Genomic DNA, 20,115 nt, shown 5'->3' with positions numbered 1-20,115 from the left:
CTTCCTTCCTTCCTTCCTTTCTTTTTTTCTTTCTTTCTTTCTTTCTTTCTTTCTTTCTTTCTTTCTTTCTTTCTTTCTTTCTTTCTTTCTTTCTTTTTTCTTTCTTTCTTTTCTTTCTCTTTCCTTTCTCTTGCTTTCTTTCTTTTTCTTTCTTGCTTTCCTTCTTTCTTTTTCTCTCTTTCTCTCTTTCTTTTTCTGACAGAGTCTGTCTTGCTCTGTGCCCAGGGAGGAGTGCAGTGGCATAATCATAGCTTGCTGAAACCCTCAATTCCTGTTCTCAAGAGATTCTCCCACCTCAGCCTCCCATGTAGCTAGGACTATAAGCATGTACCACAATTTCTGGCTAATTATTTTTATTTTTGTAAAGATAGGGTCTTGCTATATTGCCCAGGCTAGTCTTGAACTTTTGGGCTCAAGTGATCCCCCCACCTCAGCCTCCCAAAGTTCTGGGATTAGAGATGTGAACCATCATGCCTGGCCTAATCTTTCTTTTGAATGGTTTACTTTTATCAAACGGATTTGTGGCTTGACAATAAAAAACTATGTTTCATAATATTGAGAGGAGTTGGAAAATACTACTCATGCATTGTAGCCAGGCATGGTCATGAAATGAAAACATGAGACTTTCCAGAAACTCCAGTCTCACCGGGGAACCCAGGACCTATCATCTTCTCCAAGTCACCATGGTTAGAACTGTCAGTTCTTCTTAGATCCCATCCTTGATTTCTCCCTATTCTCCACATACAATTATGAATTCTTCTCCCTGTGAGTGGTCAATGGCCCCTCAGAATGCCCTCTTACTTCCTCAGCTCCTATCTTAATGAGGCCTTCATTATCCCTCACTGACAGCACATTCGCTTCCTAGCTGAAGGTCCTATTTCCAGCTTCATCTCCTAATCCATCCTTCACACTATCCTCGGAATCATTTTCCAAAAATAGTGAAGTGAATATATCATTCTGCCCTTAAAAAACCTCTTTACTATCCAGAAAATAGAATGCCAACTCCATTCTATGGAATTTAATGCTTTGGTGAAGGGCTGCAGCTTCCCTTCCCACCCTCATCTTCCTCCGTTGACTTTCTATGAAGCCTGCACCTCGCTGCACTCTCCTGGCTCTCTTGGATGTGCCATGCACTTACACCCTTCCCTGTCTTCTTCCCATGCTACTTCTCCCTCTCCCTGAATCAAAATTACTCATTTTTCAAGGTCAGTAACATTTCTTCCATAAGACCTTTCCCAGCTTTGCCTGCCAAAATACATTGCTCCCTTCTCTGGTTTGATTGTGACTCAGTCCTTTTGTTCAAAATAATAAATAAATATTGAAGGCCTTTGTATTTGCCTGACCTTTATTAGCCTCAGGGAACAAAGGTACACATTGGTAGTACATTTCTGCAATTTTTATTTTGTTCTGTATTGTTTAGATGTCTCCACTCGATTATTAACTCACAATAATGGCTATGCACGGATTCTCTCTAGTCCCAAACATAGAGTGAGGCATTCAACACAAGTTTATAAATTCCCTTTATGGGGAGCCATTGTAACATTATACAAATGTTTGAAGTACAATGTCTTTTGAAATAAAAAAAAATAAATTGTTCTTTGAAATAAGGCTGAATTATATATGGCACAAGCCATGTGTCCTCAGTTGTAATGGTTCTTTCACCAGCTCCATAAATATTTCAGTTAGCTCCTATTTAACTGTTAATTTCTCTGCCTATTAGTGACCTCAGGTGCTACCCATGTTACAAATGTTCTAAAGAAGTGGCACAGCTTTGTACAACGTTAGTGAAGATTATGTGCTCGATGTCCAGGGCAGAATTTTCTCCTAGAGCAAAAACTAATACTTCAGAATAGTTAAGGGCCAAGAAAGGGGCTACATCCTTGTAGTTTTCAGCCCTTGAACTAAAACTCTTATTTATAAGGTAAATTTCTCAGCCTTTTCTAAAATAAAATGCATCTTATTTAATTAAAATCAGAAGAGTAAACGTGAACACACAAATGATAAGGGTTATCCCTCCCCTCCTCCCTACACCTCTCCACTTCAGGCTACCTGATATATTAAACCATCTTGATTTAATATGCTGTTTTGCTATGGCAGCAGCTATCAACACCTAGGCTATGACCTCGACCTCTTAGCTTAAAGGTTTCCTCAGAATGTTGAAAAAAAAAATAAAAACAAAGATAGGAAAAAACAAATATATATTTGATTTAAAATGAGCTAGTAGCATCAGAGTTTATTTTTAATTATGGAAAAGATAAATAAGAGAAATGGAAAAGAAAGATATCCCTCTGGGCTTACTTGTAAATAGAAATGAGTAAGTGAATTTTTTGACAAAATATAAATTTACCTAAAATATAACCATTGAATGGTTATGAAGTACAGGGATTTTTTTTTTTTTGTCCAAGAGCCTAAGAAAACACAATTTCTGACTTACAAGGCTTGTTGAAAGGCGGCTTATCCCATAATCAACAGCTTTCAAGGAACTCATAGACCCCGACCCTCTGCAGCTGGAGGGTCTCTCTCTCTGGCTGTTATTACTCCAAATAACATGGTAAAATGCAAGTATTCATTCAAGTTAGGTTTGTTGCTACCTACATTTTTGCATGAGGGGTTAGAAACCAATTCAAACTTGAATTCTGTTTGAGAGTCAAAGCTAATAGAGGTGAATGAAGAAAATATAAACCAGTTTTGATGATCACTTACATTATGGTTTTGTGCTCTGATTACATCCCTGCTTGCTGCCCAGCTTAACAAGGAATTGAGCTGTCATGGGAATTTTTGGCATCAGGCATCATAGAGTCGGATCAAGACATAAAATGTCAGGTTGAATCTATAAGCCTTTTAAGAGTCTGCAATCATTGAACCTGAAAAATAGGATGACTGTATCCTGAATCTTTCTCTTTTTATTTTTGTTTATATGATGTATTTTAAGAGATAGGGTCTAGTTTTATTCTCCAGGCTGAAGTGCAGTGGTGTAATCATAGCTCACTCTAACCTTGACCTCCTGGACTCAAGCGATCCTTCCGTCTCAGCCTCCTGAGTAGCTGGGATTACAGGTGCATGCCACTGTGCCTGGCTAATTTTATTTTTATTTTATTTTTTGTAAAGACTGGGTCTCGCTATGTTGCTCAGGCTGGTCTCAAACTCCTGGGCTCAAGCAATCCTCCCAATGTGGCTTCCCAAAGCACTGGAATTATAGGCATGAGCCACTATGCCCAGTCTGAATCTTTATATTTTAATAAATGGGATTCTATTATAAAATAATCACTTTGTCTTGGCTATTTATGACTACTTGGGTATTCACAAGAGGCAAAAGGATTATTCATTTATTAAGCCATTAACAGATATTTATTGAGCACCTAGTAAATACCAGACACTAATCTGGGGATATTAGTGAACAACCGAAAAGGCGATAAAAACTCCAATGGGTTTACATCTGGTAGTAGAGGAAGGAGAAAGATAATCAGTAATAAACACTGTCATGCATTTTATACAGACATTTTGGTCAACGATGGACCGCATATACGATGGTGGTCGCATAAGATTATGATAGAGTTGAAAAATTTCTACTGCCTCGTGATGTCATAGTGCGACGCGTTACCCATGCGCTTGTAGTGATGCTGGTGCAAACAAACCTCCTGTGCTGCCAGGATTATTAAGTACATAATACTTGATAATAAATGGCTGTTACTGGTATATGGATTTACTATACTATTTATTGTTATTTTTTGAGTATACTCCTTCCACTTATAAAAAACAAGTTAATTAACTGTAAAACAGCCTTGTGCAGGTCCTTCAGGAAGTATTTCAGAAGAAGGCACTGTCACCTGAGGAGGTGACAGCTCCATGTGTGTTACTGCCCCTGAAGGCCTTCCAGTGGGATAAAAGGTGGAGGCGAAAGACAGTGATGTTGCTGGTCCCGACCCTGTGTAGGTCTAGGCCAATGTTTGTGTTTGTGTCTCAGTTTTTAACTAAAAAGTTTAAGAAGTGAAAAGAAAAAATTTTAATAGAATAAAAGCTTGTAGAATAGAGTATAAAGAAAGGATTTACTTTAAATACTATAAAGAAAGAGTATAAAGTATTTTTGTACAGCTGTACAATGTTTTTGGGTTAAATGTTATAACAAAAGAGTCAATACTTTTTAAAAAGTTTAGAAGTTTACAAAGTAAAAGAGTTATAAGGCTAATTTTATAAATTTAGGGTAGCCTAATTGTACAGTGTTTACAAAGTCTACAGTAGTGTCCAGTCATGTCCTAGGCCTTCACATCCACTCACTGACTCACCCAGAGCACCTATGAGCCCTGCGAACTCCATTCATGGTAAATGCCTTATACAGGTGTACCATTAAAAAAAATCTTTCATACCATATTTTTACTGTACTTTTTTATGTTTACATATGTTTAGATTCGGAGATATGATTATGTTACATTTGTCTATGGTATTCAATACAGTAATATGCCATACATATTTGCAGCCTGGGAGCACTAGGTTACACCACACAACCTAGGTGTGTGGTTGGCTGTGCCATCTAGGTTTGTCTAAGTGCATTCTGTGTTGTGCACACAATGATAAAATTGTCTAACACCAATTAAGCAACACATGACTGTGTACTAATTAAATAAGGAAAGTATTTAGTATTTGAGAAGATGACAAATGCAATTTTAAAAAGTAGTGCAAATAAAGGGGTTCAGGAATTCCAGGGCAAAGGGTTTCGTGATTTTATATAACGTGGTCAGGGGAGGCTTCCTTGAGAAAGTGACTGAGCAAATAGAGGAAGTTGGTGAGGGAGGTCACGACACAGCTATCTAGGGGAAGAGGGCTCCCAGGGAGCCAGGGAGGAGTAGAAGGAGAGGGAAGAATGGCAGCTGTTAGTCTAGGACTGGGGGAATCTTGACAATGAGGCTCTTGAAGACCACCATGGAGATTCTGGCTTTACTCTGCTCCAGTGCAGCTCATTGCTATTACTTATCAGGAGTTCTGAGGCGTGGACATTTAGTAACTGTTGGTGTTGAGAAGAGGCATGGATGAAAAAATATCAGAAAATACCTGGTTATGATATGTGCTGCCATCTGTCATTCCTCTTTGGAAACTCATTTTGATTCCCCATGTGCCGTGTTTAAAAAATAATGAAATTAAGATGGGCTTCAAATAGGTTACAAAGTGGAAAGGCGTTTTGGTTGGGCAAAACACACTGAGGTCGGTCCATCCGCCCTCTGTCTCTGTTGCCCGCGTCGGGACAGGCAGCTAGGCTGGCAGCCATGGCTCTGCATCTCTTCTGTGCTGGCCGCTGTTTCAAGCTGCAGCTCCAAGGTCCATGGGCAGTTAGCGGCTGTCCTTTATACAGACATTAAGTTGGAAGGAAATATCACCTTCATTCTGTTTAGAAACGAAATTCTCCCCAGTCTTTGAGGAAAATTTTTTTTGACATAATTAATGTGAGTGATTCACACTCTAAGATTTTTTTAAAAACAATAAAAAGTACATTTACTGCTGTAGACTGCTGCCACTAAAATGAAATCTCCTTCAGAGGGCAAAGGGATAGATTTTTTTTTCTTATACTGTTACGCTTATTTATACTATTATTCACATATTTTTAGAAACTCCTTAGTAAAAAAATAAGTATAATTGTATAAGAAAGATAATCATTGATACGTGACTTTCAAGGTTGAAGACAACTAAATGACTGAAAACCTCAGGCTTTAGATAAGAAAACGATCTCAGCTGGATGAGCACTAGGACTCACAGAAAAGAACACATTAATAAACTTTTTAAAAGAACCTACACATTGTAGATGAATAAACAGGAAACAATTACTCTTGTTGTTTACCCATCAAGTATTGGAAAAAGAAACTTGGTTAAATTGAAGAGGAAAAGATCAAAGGAACTGAGAACCATAAATTTGCTCTGTTTGTAAAATAATGCGAGTAACGTAAGTTGCATTATAGCAGAGCTAGACACGGCATACATTTTATGTAACGCCCCGTGGTGCATCCGTCCACCCAGACAATCAACAAGTATTTTCTAAGTACCTGCTATGTGTCATTCACTGCTGTGGGCCCTAGAGAAAATGCGTCCTTAGGGAAAAAGTAGACAACCTAAAAACTCTGGGTGCAGGATTAGTTGTTAGAAACCCAACATTCAGTAAACGGTTCACAAAGTAGGCTTCTGTTAAAAACTTACTTTCAAAATTGATTGCTTCTTTACAGAGCACATTCTACCCTGATTATGGCCCTTAGCTAATCAAAATAGTTTTAAATTCTAAATGCTACTAACATTTAAAATTAAGGCAGACCTTAAAGATATAAAAGTTAGCCTTTTTTGATTACAATTAACATTATAATAAAAAGCATATAACTCAATAATTTGCTACTTCTATTGAGGCTATCCTAATATTTTATACGATGTGTCAATATTGTGAGTACATAGCCTTATTCAATAAAATTTTGAGTTGGTTACAGAAATTGAGTGTTTGTGATCTCCAACCATAGTGATCATGTTTCCAGAACCCTCAAATCAGGTCAGCTTGCCTGAGACAGTATAACACGATGTAGGAATTGTGTTTATGTAAGAAAAATCTAACCCTTACATTTACTCAGAATGTACAATCAACATTAATTGGAGAAATCATGACAAAGGCACTCCAGGTTGAATAGTGAATATTCATACAGCTCAAGATTTCTTTTTACCAGAGTAAGTGGGCATGAAAGGTGTGGATTTTAAATGTCAGGAAATGGAAGCAACAGAAAAATTCCTAGGAAAAAAAATTAGTAATGAAGGAATGAAAAAACAGTATCAGATACAAAACTAATTCTTCTGCATACAGTACAAGATTTATTACAATGTTAAGAAGGAAAAAGAAAGTTTCCACCTGTTTTCCCATCTATCCTCTATAAGTCCTGGAAAAAACAAAAGGTGCATCTCTTATGCTAACTCTAGCTGATTTTGGTCCAGCTGCCTGCAGGTCTGTCTAGAGGGGCTGGCTTCTCAGCCTGTATCTGGGATTTAGTGGCAATATCTGTTGAAGATTCGGGGATGGAGTGGCAGTTTATATGCCCCATGTTTGATACTCCTGGTCTAGACCAATCAAAATCACGTTTACCCTACGAAGCTTTCCTTGACGAGTAGAATGCAAGCTGAACTTCTGCCTTCTAATTCCCTGCATAAGAGTTCTGGGCTGAGCGCCTAGCACCAGAATGCATGCAATCTTTAGCCTCTCCTTGCACTGTGCACTGTTTCTACCAGGAGAGAATGCTGGTGTGTAGGAGACTGGAGCTCACCTCCTCCACTGATGACTCTTTGTTTTCACTGAACTCAATGGGGTTCTGAACCTTCTGCCAAAGTGAGGACAGGAAAGGGGGTGGTGTTACCAAGCAGCAGCAAATTCATGGATTTTGCTCTCTGGCAGGCTAATTTGGGGGTGGAAGGGTGGGTGGGCCACATTGAACAGGCAAACAACACCAGACTGTCTCCAGTTCAAAGCTATTTCCCCCTCCTCATATTTTTTTGGTTAAATAGTTATACGTTGCAAATCTCCAGGATGAAGATTAAACTAATTGTTCCTTCATGGCTCAATGTCAGATTCTTTATTTCACTGTATCACTTACTTTCCAGAGGAAGGGAGAAGGCACTAGCCTACATGCCAGGGCAGGTCGGCTCCTGCTCTCACATCATTTCTCTCAACCCTTGTGACTTTGCTCAAGTCCTCCCTCACTATTTTTATTTTCCTTCTGCTTCCTACAAGTCTCTGAACTTAAGGAAAAGGAAAGCAAAGCTGAGAATGTGATTGATATTTAATGGCGCCTCTTCTGGGAGACAGCATTGAACTTGGTATTCTACAATATTTTCTCCTGTCATAAGAAGGTAGACACATTTTACAGACATGGCATCTGAAGCTCAGAGTTAAGGAACTTGCCTATAGTCACATAGATAATAAGATACATACTCAAAAGCCTGTGTTCATTCTATTTATCCTTGTCTCTTGAACTTTCTGTGCTGGTTTCTCTGTAAAATGGGCTATCAACTACCTCCCAGATGGCTTAATAGTGCTGCTGCTCATTTCATCCTTTTGATCATGACTGGGCATTTATAAAACACATAGCATTATTATAATGTGCCATTGACATAAAAAGTGCTTGCCGATTGATTAATTGATTAGGGGAACTGAAATAAATGAGTCATATAAAAACAACATCATTCCTTAACATTGAAAACAAAAGTGCATACAATCTGGATATATAATCAGATACTTTCAATAAATGAGAAATCACGTGTCACACAGCAGCGTTTAAGCCTGACCTGCCAAGGTATCAACTCAACCTCGCTCTCCTGTCACATGGTACAATATATGAAATGCTGTACCATAGAAGAGAGTCTGTGTGGATGGACTCACTGGGGGGAAAGTCTATGAGGTGGGCCCTTTGCGCTGGGATCTATATCCTTCCAAAGGTTTTTTTCATGTGAGCATTCAGAAATTGTATGTAAAATAGTTTGAATGAGCTAGAGAACTTTTTTTCTAGAAAGAGAGCCAATAGCTTTCATCAAAACTAGTATAATATAGTGGTTAAGAGTTCTCAATTAGAAACTGAACTTTCTGGGTTTAAATCCCAGCAACTTCACTTACTAGCTGTGATGCCTCGAGTGAGTTAATAAATCCCTGAATGTCTCAATTTTCTCATCTGTAAAGTGGGGATAATAATAGTACTGATCTCACAGGGTTGCTGGGAGGATGAATGAATTCTTGTATGTGAAGCATCTGACACAGAATTTGTGTTCACAGCTGCCACTACCAAATTCATGACCATGACAAGTTCTCAAAGTCATCAATGATCTTAAAGATGACTTTGGTATTCTATTGTTATTCTGATTAATAATAGCTATTATTTACTAAGCACTTCTTTTAGACCTTACATAAATTTCCTTAGAAAGTACTAAGCACCTTATATGCATTATTTCCTTAATTCTTACAAATATCCTATGAAGTGGGCAGTATTATTAATCTTATTTTACACTCGATTAAGCCTTGACTGAGGCTTAAAGAGTTAAGTAATTTGCTCGGAGCTACATAGATAATAAATGCAAAGCCAGAATGACTTACTCCAGAGCACAATTTCTTAATCAGTAAGGAACAAAATCCCTGTAGTTAAAAGACACCTTCTCAAGGTAAGCCAGAAGGGATTATTGGCTCACCAAAAACCAAAAATAAAGGAATCCATGGCAGCATAAAAGATCACATCAAGGATTAAACCATGGCATTTGTCTTCTCGCCTCCACAAAAGCCATGGGAGCCACAGGTTTTAAGGTACCTGGCGAGCACAGCACATATGCAGATGTGTCAGACAGTGCTCCGGGTGGGATCTGGAAGGAATGGAGATGTCCATATCTGAGATCCTAGGAAGGGTGAGCAAGCCAGGAGACCTGGAAATGGAGGCCAGAGGAATGTGGATGGCAGAAGACCACATCTTCAATCAGGAAACTGAAGTGAAGACAGGCAAGGGCTTGAACCACAAGAAACATTTCAGCTTCTGGTGGCTGCTAGATGTTGTTTTCTCAGACTGTTCAATATTTCTGGTATTAGCTCTCAGTGCCTGCTGCATGGAGGGTGCTCAACATATATTTGGTGAAATGATTTGAAGGGGGAGTTAGAAACAAAGTCAATTATCCATGATGCACAATGAAGTGTGCCATTGTGAATGTTAGCCTTCAATAGGTCTCCCAAAGAGTACCATATGTATGCAGGGGATGTTGGTGGTACTCAAAACAATTTAGGGATGCTTCCTTCTGGAATTATCTGCAAAACCAGTTCATAGGCATCACAAAAAATTAACACACTTTCCCAGCTTGATGCTTAGGGTAATTAATGGGTAATTAATTACTGGTCTTGGTTCTAAATTACTTTTGGAAATTTGAGTTTTTTTCCCTTTTTTTTTTTTTTTTTTTTTTTTTTTTGTGAGATGGAGTCTTGCTCTGCCGCCCAGGCTGGAGTGCAGTGGCCGGATCTCAGCTCACTGCAAGCTCTGCCTCCCAGGTTTACGCCATTCTCCTGCCTCAGCCTCCCGAGTAGCTGGGACTACAGGCGTCCGCCACCTCGCCTGGCTAGTTTTTTGTATTTTTTTTTCACTATTAATGATATTCTTTAAAATGTGCTCTAGCATCCATAGCAATGAGACAATCTTTACATGTAGCTTCTATTATGAGTACTTGACATACATTAAATCATTCAACCCTCAAAATAGCCCAATGAAGTAGGTATGGGAGTCACTCCATTAATAGATGAAGAAATCAAGGCACAGGGTTTGCAACATACCAAACGTCATCAACTAAAAGGAGGTAGAACCCACTTGTTTGAGTAATTGGGACATCATTGGAATAAGCCTCATTTCTATTTCCCTCAAATTATCTTAAAGGGAATTGTATCCAATTCAATTCAATTGTATGTTGAATTCTGACTTGTGTGTGTGTGTGTGTGTGTGTGTGTCTGTGTATGTGTGTGTGAAGGCATATTTCCTTATAATTCATTCCTGCACTGATTATTTTATTTAGTCTTCTTCAAAAAATTACTTTACTCTTTAAGAACAAAGCCATTTCTTGTATGATATAATGGAGGTTTGCTTCTACCCTAAATGTAGGGAGTGTGGTGTAAAGCAAGCAAACTACTGCTCGTGTTGCACCTGTCTCTATCTCCTCCTTTAGGGAGAGTGGTCTTTACACTGCACTAGCAGAAAGAGATGACCGTGGCAACAACCACCCTGTAAGGTAGCTGTTTGTTCCATTTCAGACAGAAAGAAACCGAGACTTTCACTGAGGTTTAAGTACCTTACCTAAGCAGTACTACTAGCAAGAGGCTGAGGTCAGGGCTGTCACTTTTCCCACTGTACCTCAGTTCCTTCAGGGGGTATATACAAAGTTTCTATTTGTGTTTAAAGAAAAATCAACCACAATTGTCCAAAATGGAGAAAACTAACTTAAAAGTAGTTCCTCTAAAAGGCGGATCAGATTTGGCTCAGAATTAAAGTCTGATACAGGCAAGAGAACTCCAAGCTGCTTTAACTGAATTCTAACCTCGAGATGTAGATACATTCTAATCCAGGACACGAAAACACAGTATGCTCTTAGGTTAGGAGGCTGAACATGGGGAAGCAGAGCATGACCCTTGAAAAAGGAGAAGTGTTTTTTAAAAAAGAATCCAGGTTAAGTAATGAAGAAACAAACAATTGCAGAGTACCAATTACACATCATGTACTGTTATTAGGATCTTCTGCACAAAAAGTCCTTAAGGATTCTTATCATCCTTCCTTTACAGTGGCGAAATGGGGGATCAGAACAGTTATGGGGCTTGTCTAAGGTTACATAGGCAGAAAGTGGTCGACTTGGGCTGGGACCCAGGACAATCTGAATCCATGTGACATGTGCTTTCTGTTACTACGCACCTGCTTGTGATTAATCCAAAATTCTAGAACAAAATATTTAAACAGATGGCCAGAAAGCACTTGGAAAAGAAGGTGATAACCCTAGGTGCCAGCGCAAAGAAACAGGGCAAACTGAACCTATCACTCTCCCTGATAGGGTTTCTAGCCTGGCAGATCCAGGCAAGGCCATAGACACCCCAGATCTCTCAAATGCAGTATTGTTTTGAAAAAAATGAATGAAAATATGTGCCCAGGATTAGGGCACAGTTAGGAGAATCATTGTGTGGTGAACAAAGGAGGCTGAAGGGTATTATTAGTGGATGGTTGTAAAACAGGAAGGTGGTGACATGCCACGGTTCTCTGTCCTTGGCCTGGTCCCATTCACGTATTTGTTCACTCACTCACTCACTCACTCACTCACTCACAAGCATTAATTGAATGGCAATGATATACTAGGGCTTACGTCAAGAACAGGGAATTTGGGATGGACACCAAAATGTGCCATGCAGAATCTTCTTCAGAAGGGTTCCTTGCACCAGCTGCTGGAAGGGCTATCGGCAGCCTTCAATTGTCAGCACCTCAGGATCTGCCTCAACTGCAGAGTGCTACCTAACCCAAGGGCATGCCCCTTCCTAGTGTGGCCCACATCAGAGCACTGATTGATTGAGCAGTATCAAGGTTATTCATCTTAGCCAAACTCACACTAACTCTGAAGGCTCCTACTAGTTCCCGAGTTTCCCTGGGATCAGCTCAGGCTGTTGCTAGTTGTGTAAAAAAGCTCAACTTCTCCCTCTGCCTGCCCCACACCACAGGTATTAAGTCTAAGGTCACTCCTTAATAAACATCCTGCACACTAAACTTGGAGTTGGAGTCATTCTGCTTCTTGGAAAACTCATTGGTAAAAGAAGGGGCTTTACCCTTTGTTCATCCTTTAAAGAGTACAACTACAATCAAGGACAAAATTACATATTTGGTTTAATAAAAGGAAGATTTTTCTTTCAACAGTGGAACAATCTGCCTCAAAAAACAGTGAACCTGCATAAGCAGAGGGACACTGTACTGTTGTTGGAGCGTCTCTGTTCACCCTGCTGTTAGCTAACAAGCAGCACAGTATCACTAGTATTTATAAATTAGTGATTAGAAAATTATTTTAGAACATTCTGGATTCAATAGGCACTGGAAATAATTTTAAACATATATGGGAAGAAATCCCATTTCCTAATGAACTCCCTGAAATAATTTGAGATTACTTAATTCTAACCTTAAGATGCAGATACAATATAATTCAGGACATAGTGGCAGAAACTAACTGTCAAAGTCCACCAATGGCCATTTGTTCTTTTGTCTTTTAGTAATAAAACCCTGAATGTTAGCTGGCTACATGTTTATCTAGCAAAACACTACATTTTCCAGACTCCCTTGCAGTGAATGTGTCCATGTGATTAAACTGTGGTAGTGGGATCTGGGTGGTAGTGATGCGTGCAACTTCTGAGTTAAACTCTTAAAGAAAACCTCTTTCTTTTTATTTCTTCTTTCCTCCATCCCAAGGCTGGTACATGGAAGTACTTGTGGTGGTAAGGCAGCAGTGCCACTCTAGGAAAGGGGAAGCAATAATGCAGAAAATTCCTGGGTTTTTGAGTGACCACTGGAGTAAGACTCTTTTACCTCTGGACTGCCTATCAGCTTTGACTTTTATGTGGGAGAGAAAGAAACCACCTATTTAGTTTAAGCCATTATTATTTTGGTCTCTGTTAAAAACAGCTTAGCAAATATTCTAACTTACACAGATGCCAAATCAACATCTCAAACCTGGGTGATGTTCATTCTTTGCCCTGTAAGCATGGTATCTTATCAGCAGACTGGAACATGATAAGAATAAGAACTATTACCTTTACCTGTGAGTTAACTCCTGTATTATCCTTCTGCCTTTTTGGTGTTCTGCCCCACATTATATTTTATTTCTATATAAAAATCAAGGGCTAAGGTAAAATCTGGACTACAATTATGTTTATTTGTCTAACTATACAGTAGGATTGTTGCCAGCAATTAAAATCTTGATTTGTCTTGCTGCTGAGACTTTGTCTTGAGAAGTAATTTTCAGATAAGTTTATATAGTATATATACATAATTATATGATTCATTCATTTCTCCCATTTAATTCATTAATTTGACTGTCCAATATATATAGCAAAACTATTCAAGTAAAAAAAAGACCAATTCATGATAAAAGAGATCAAATTAGTTATAGTTCATGGATACATATTAACAAATAAATGAAAAGAATAAGTGAGGCACAACTTTATCTTAAAAACTTCAAAAGAAACATAAATCAGAAGTCCAACGTAAATCATTGTTATGAATAATTTATTATTTGACATTTCCTCATTTCTATTAATGTAATGATTGATGCTTTTGTAGTATAAAAACCATAGCTTAAATAAAACATTCTGATATATCATTAACTGGTGTAGACCCTATTTCTTTTTTAGTACCTGAAGAAAATATAGATGTATAATTGTCTGCCCTTTGGGCTGGAAACATGTAACGTCCAAAATCATTGTCATTTTTATCATGGCACCAGCTGGATTTCAGGTTATTTCTACTTATCTGGCTCTGGAGAGGAAGTGCTACATATGTCATTTATTAAATATATGTACATGATTGGGCGCGGTGGCTCATGCCTGTAATCCTGGCACTTTGGGAGGCCGAGATGGATGGATCACCTGAGGTCAGGAGTTCGAGACCAGCCTGGCCAATGTGGTGAAACATTGTCTCTACTGAAAATACAAAAAGTAGCCAGGCATGGTGGTGAATGCCTGTAATCCCATCTACTCGGGAGGCTGAGGCTGGAGAATCACTTGAACCCGGGAGGTGGAGGTTGCAGTGAGCAGAGATTGTACCATTGCTCTCCAGCCTGAGCAACAGAACAAGACTCTGTCTAAACAACAACAACAACAACAACAACGATAACAACACTATCTATATCTGTATCTATCCGTATCTACCCATGGGTTATCAAGGAGAGGGCAAGGATTCTAAAGCCAAGAATATGTTTTCAGTTACAACCGCTCTTTAAACTTATGTGCATCCAGAAACATGCTCACCCTTTCCTAAAGTAATGATAACAGCTCACTCTTCCACACCAAGTATGAAAAATTATAAATATTTAGGAATCACAGGAATAGGAGATCCAGGTTCTCACATCATAGAGAACAAAGTGGAGGTGTGGGTGCTGGGAATGGGAGCTGAGGGTCCCTTGGTCTGTGGTGTTGTTGATTTGCAGAAACAGAGTAACTCCGAGGTCACTCTCTCTGGGTGTCTCCATCTAGTTTTCACTCTGCTTCCCTTAACACTGTTTCATCAGAATCTTAACCACACCATGTCAATATATTTCCTTAAAAACAGATGTTGCAAAGAGCTCAGAGTAAACCACCACTTTTTGCTGCATCCTCAGCAATGTATCTGGCTGGAGGAATAGCTACCAGGTAACTTAGCCATGCATATTCTATTCAACAGAGGGAATCTCTTCTTTCCTGGATTTAGCTACATTCCGGCAAACATCCACTATGTTTCTGGGACTCTGCCAGTACATTTGCTTTCACATAATTTTCTTCACTTAATCCTCTGAACTTGCCTTCTTTTACTTACCCCAGGTAGCTTCCAAAGGGCCAGTTTATTATACAGAGAATAAACTCAGAGAAGTGAATAAAATAAACTGCACAGACATGGCTATAAACTGGTTTTAGACACTTAAGGAGATTTTTAGTAAAAAATATTATTCAGTAAGTGAAAAATAATTTGAAAGATGCCACTGAAAAGTGAAAGAGTGTGCATTTAAAATACCACCATTACTAGAACTCACAGGCCAATATGTAACTATAAAATCTGCACCTTCCATTGCAGAAGGAAAAGAAAACTAATACATTTCATGCTTCCCTTTTCAAGAAGACATCTTAAAGTAGCAGGGGAGTATATGATTAAAAATTGGTTTAAATATTGTTTATTGTGGTTAGTTACTCTTAGCAATCATTTTGGTTGTCACCAACAGCAGCGATCAAGTCCGTTATAAGCATTAAACACTAAAGAAAGCATCATGATAGACATTTTTCATCCCAGTGAGGCAAAAGTTTATTCTCAAAGACGGATGATTACAACTCATTTAGAAAGGTTAGTTGAGATGTTTCCTGAAGCATCTTGAAAATGGTTCAGCGTTTATTAACTGCCCTGTTCAAGGGGAATGCTGTACAGAGATCTCATCTCTCTAAAGAAGATGCCAAGAACATATTAGCTGCCAGTTTGAGAGCCTTCATCTGTTCCTCACAACCATTTTTAGAAAACAATGGTGGCATTTATCAAACAGAGAAAAAACTGTAAATGTTGGAACACAGAATTCAGCAATTAGAGAAATTTAGTAGCTGGGAATTGGGGAATGGAAGTGCAAATTGTGCAAAAATACCTCTTTTTTAACCCTGAGTCTTAGTTTGTCTAGAGGAAAATACCTATTTGAATAATATAAATAGAACAATTACTCATATCTGAGGTACCTTAAAGATAAGATTATTTAAGTCAACTTGATAATACAATAGAATGAAGGATATAAGTCTTAAATTCCATTTAGACTATGATTTTGATTAATTTTTGGTTTTAGAGCATAGCAATACAAAAAATAACCAGTTTCCTTCCATGTATTTTCACGTGATGTATCATAGAAAAGGAAACTAAGATGGGTTTTTAAAAATCACTGTTAGCAAATCTGTGAACTTCATGTTGTTTCTAGTTGCTAAGTCTGCATTAGAGATAAGTCTGGATAATCTTTATTATTTTTTCTTTTTAAAATGCTTGCAGGAAAATAAGTCAAAAGAAAATGTGGTTCCATGTGTTTTTCACCATTTTGAAAAGCACAAGGACTGCAATATAAAATAAGTACAACTTTCTCAAGTTAGAATGAGCTTGTTAAGGTCTATAGAATTCATTACATGGTGACCATATGCAGGCTTCAATTTAAGGAGTTTCTGATTGACTTAATGCATACAGGCAGAACATAGCTCTGTTCAATCTCACTAAAGTTCAACACACACACACACACAACACTCACCACTGGTGATGGGGAAAGTGCGATGTTGCCTATTGATGCCTTCAATTCATCTACAGTTGCAGCATTCTTAAGAATGTCTTTAGATTGCAATGGTTTAATCTTGATATTAAATTTCTTATGTGATTCTTCTTCTTCTTCCGATTCACTCGAAGAATAGAAGTGCTTTCCTTTGGTAGGTAGAACACAGTTAAAGATACATAACTCTTTCTTCTACTGGGAGGCAACCACTCTAAGACAAGAGTGTTTGCATATAGAGACAGCAAAAGTATCCTTAGATGGCAGAAAATCAAAGCAAAACATACAGAAGTAAAGGAGGAAAGGGTTAGAACTTATTCACCTTTCCTCAGAACATGATCAAAGATGGTGAATTTCACGAAGCAATGGTTCTAATATTCTACATTTTTGCAGCGGTCGGCCATTTGTTGTGTCATACTCTGCATACACAGACAAGCACATGTGAGCTGACTCATCTACAGAGAGAGGAAGGCTGCTTTACAGATGATCCACGAGAAGTTTTAAATGCATCAGTGTGACATGCTTTGCCCAGGAATGAATTGTAGGGAGAGGACAGTAAGAGCTATTTTCTAGTCACTATAAATGACAGTCACATCAGGGATTAGCAGACAGCCCAGTACCCACCATTTCCACAGTTGTTTTTCCAGCACATTTTTCTCTTTCTCCTCTCTCTTTTCTATGAATAGATTAAGGCAAAATGCCTGCTTGCTAGAGCTCAGGCTGTTCTCAGTGCTGTTGATTCATCTCTAATATTAGGGATAACAGGACTTGTGAAGATTAGGTTATTTCATTACTTTTGTAAAATCTGAATTTATCTTACTGTTTCTTGAGAGTGAATGAAAATTAGAATAAAAAAATAAAGAAAGGATATAGCCGGGTTCCTCCGGTCTGATGCTGTAGCCTTCTTCATCCAGCTCAGGTGAGTTCTATAAAACACAAGTGCATATGAAGTGATTATTATCCTAACAGTGATCAAGAAATTATTTTTTTTCTAGAGTCTTCTATTTAAGCATATAGAAAAGTCTTTTCTTTTAGGAGATGAAGCTTCTAACTTTTGGAAGTGAATTTTGAGCAATATGTTTAGATATTTACTCAAGGATACTTGGAGGGTCCTCCTACTGGGAAAATAAACGAGGAGGAATCAACTGTCAGTGAAAGAAAGCATTCAAACAGAATTTAACATTCATTTCCTGTAAGCTAAGGACTGTGCTAAGCAACATGGGTGATAAGAAATGCAGATTACTTGTCCTCAGGGAAATTGAAATGTGTTTTGGTAGGAAAAAATTAAAAAGAAAATATAAAACACAAAACACCTGTGTTAGACAGGGTTTAAAGAAGAGGAAATTAGTGAGGTTTAAAAGAATCAGAGAGGTCTTTATGGGTCTTTCAGGACAGACAGGAGAGGGCAGAGTGGGAGCTCCTTCTAGATGGTAAGAAAGAGCCTGTTCAGATATACCAAGATGGGAGCAGACACTGGGTGACTCAGATGGGGAAACAGAGGGGAAACAGCAACGGTGACATGGCTAGAGAAGAAGCTGACAGCGGGAGATGGGGAGATGAGACTATGGAGGCCAAGAGGCCAGGGGAAGAGTTTGGACTTGAGGTAGCTACTGCAGCTTCTCAGCTAGGGTGGGGCATACTGAAAGCAGGATCTTAAGGAGTTCTGGAAGTATGTTCCAGGATAGCCTTGGGGCAGAAGAACTGGAGAAAGAAAAACTAATTCAAAACATGTGCATCCATTCAGGCAAGATGTGCTAAGGACATGGATCGAGTTATCGGTGGGATGGGATAACTCAAGGATATTTGAAAGGATGGATTGTTGGTTCTTGGTAACAGATCAGTCACAGGAGAAAAAGCAGAGGGAAGGTTAAAGAGGAATCCAAGATTTCTACCCTCAAATTGTGGGAAAGTGCTGGTACTCCAAGTTGAACTAATTCTAACAGCAGACAACTAACATTTTTTGGAAAGAAGCAGAAAACATAAAAAGGCAGTTTGTACTGTTGGGATTAGAATGATAGTATTTGGATTCTTACTACATGGTAAACATTGTGACCCACACTTTACCTCACTGAACCACACAACAAACATATGTGAAAAGAATTATCCCATTTATCAAGGGGGGAAATAAGAGAAATCAGACACCATTTCTCAAGGAAACACACCCAGCAAATGTCAGATCTAGGTTTTGACCCCAGCTGTTTCAGACTATACCCTATGTCCTACAGGGGAGGAAGATGAAGCATTTGTAGGTGGCCCTGTTGAAGTTGAGGTTGTAGGTCTGTCCGTGAGAGAAGGCAGAGTTGGAGAGTTAGTTTGGGAGTTAATAAAGCAGTAAAAGTGCCATAACCATGGAGAGAGAAGAGGGTCTACATACCAAGGAAAAAATCCCATTAAATAAATTCATTTTTATTGTCTATAGTTAAGATATACAACATGTTTTGATATGCATATACATAGTAAAATGACTACTACAGTTAAATTTACATTTCTATTACCTTCTATAGTTGCCCTTTTTATGTGTGTGTGTATGATAAGAGCACCTAAACCGTTAGCAAATGTTTAGTACTTTAGATATCTAGACTTCATCTCACCTTACTGCAAATTTGTACTCTTTGAGCTACTTCTTCCATTTCCTCTCTCTTTTTGTCCCTGCTGACTACTTTTCTACTGTTTCTATGTATTTAACTTCTTTTTCTTTTCTTTCTTTCTTTCTTTTTCTTTTTTTTTTGAGACAAAGTCTCTCTGTTTCGCTCAGGCTGGAGTCCAGTGGTGCGATCTCAGTTCACTGCAACGTCCGCCTCCCGGGTTCAAGCGATTCTCCTGCATCAGCCTCCCATATTTGACTTCTTTTTAGATTCTGCATATAAGCAAGATCATACAGTTTTTTTCTTTCTGTGTCTGAAACTCACCATGTTTTTGAGCATTTATTGTGGTCTTCCTCTTTTCCTCCTTCTTCAGTTCTCAGAGGTGCTTTTTTTTTTTTTTTTTAAATACAAGTGTATCGAGGTCACTTACCTGCTAAAAACTGCCCCTGGCTTCTCACTGCATTTAGAATAAAAGCCAAGTGCCTCTGTGTAGCCAATAAGACCCAGCAGGGCTGGCTCCTGCCCCTCTCTCTAGCCTTGCATTTGTAATTATCTTCCACTGATCCCCTCTCAGTCACATGTTCTCTCCTTCCCAATGTTTGTGATTTGGGTGCTGCAAACCTCATCAGTGCTGTTCCCTCTGCCTGCAATTCTCTTCCCCCAAATGTTCAGCCAGTTAGCCTCTATGTATATGTTAGGCCTTTGCTCAGAGGTCACATCCTCCCTGAAGCCTTTCCTGCCAAAATCAGGTTGACTTACCTCTATTCTCAAAACTTCTAAGAAGTAGGACCAGGGTGGAAACACCCAGATTTAATATTAGAAAAGCATTTTTTGAGCAAATACTATAGGCTAGGCAGGTTACTGAAATGTTTTGCAAATAATTAGCTCATTGAATCCTTGCAACAATGACACGCGGTCATTGACTTCTTTTTTGCTACTCGGCAAATAACTTCTCCAAGGCCACACACAGCTGATACGTGTAGGGGCTACATCAGGGGTGTCCAATCTTTTGGCT

At 38.7% G+C, this 20,115-nt stretch overlaps 1 protein-coding gene across 7 annotated transcripts in view; it reads right to left on the bottom strand.

Annotated features, from left to right (window-relative positions):
- SGIP1 (SH3-domain GRB2-like (endophilin) interacting protein 1) overlaps window positions 1-20,115 on the bottom strand; it is a 226,544-nt gene that overhangs the window by 90,869 nt on the left and 115,560 nt on the right. For all 7 annotated transcript variants that reach the window (XM_011994958.1, XM_011994955.1, XM_011994960.1 and 4 more), the window contains 2 exons: window positions 17,387-17,441; window positions 16,501-16,676 (listed from right to left, as the gene is read on the bottom strand). In XM_011994958.1, the coding sequence (XP_011850348.1) occupies window positions 16,501-16,676; window positions 17,387-17,441 (231 nt within the window). The remainder of the gene's footprint in view (window positions 1-16,500; window positions 16,677-17,386; window positions 17,442-20,115) is intronic.

This window comes from Mandrillus leucophaeus, unplaced genomic scaffold, assembly GCF_000951045.1.
Source record: "Mandrillus leucophaeus isolate KB7577 unplaced genomic scaffold, Mleu.le_1.0 Scaffold464, whole genome shotgun sequence".
Taxonomy (NCBI): domain Eukaryota; kingdom Metazoa; phylum Chordata; class Mammalia; order Primates; family Cercopithecidae; genus Mandrillus; species Mandrillus leucophaeus.
This window is presented reverse-complemented; position numbering and strand designations above follow the sequence as displayed.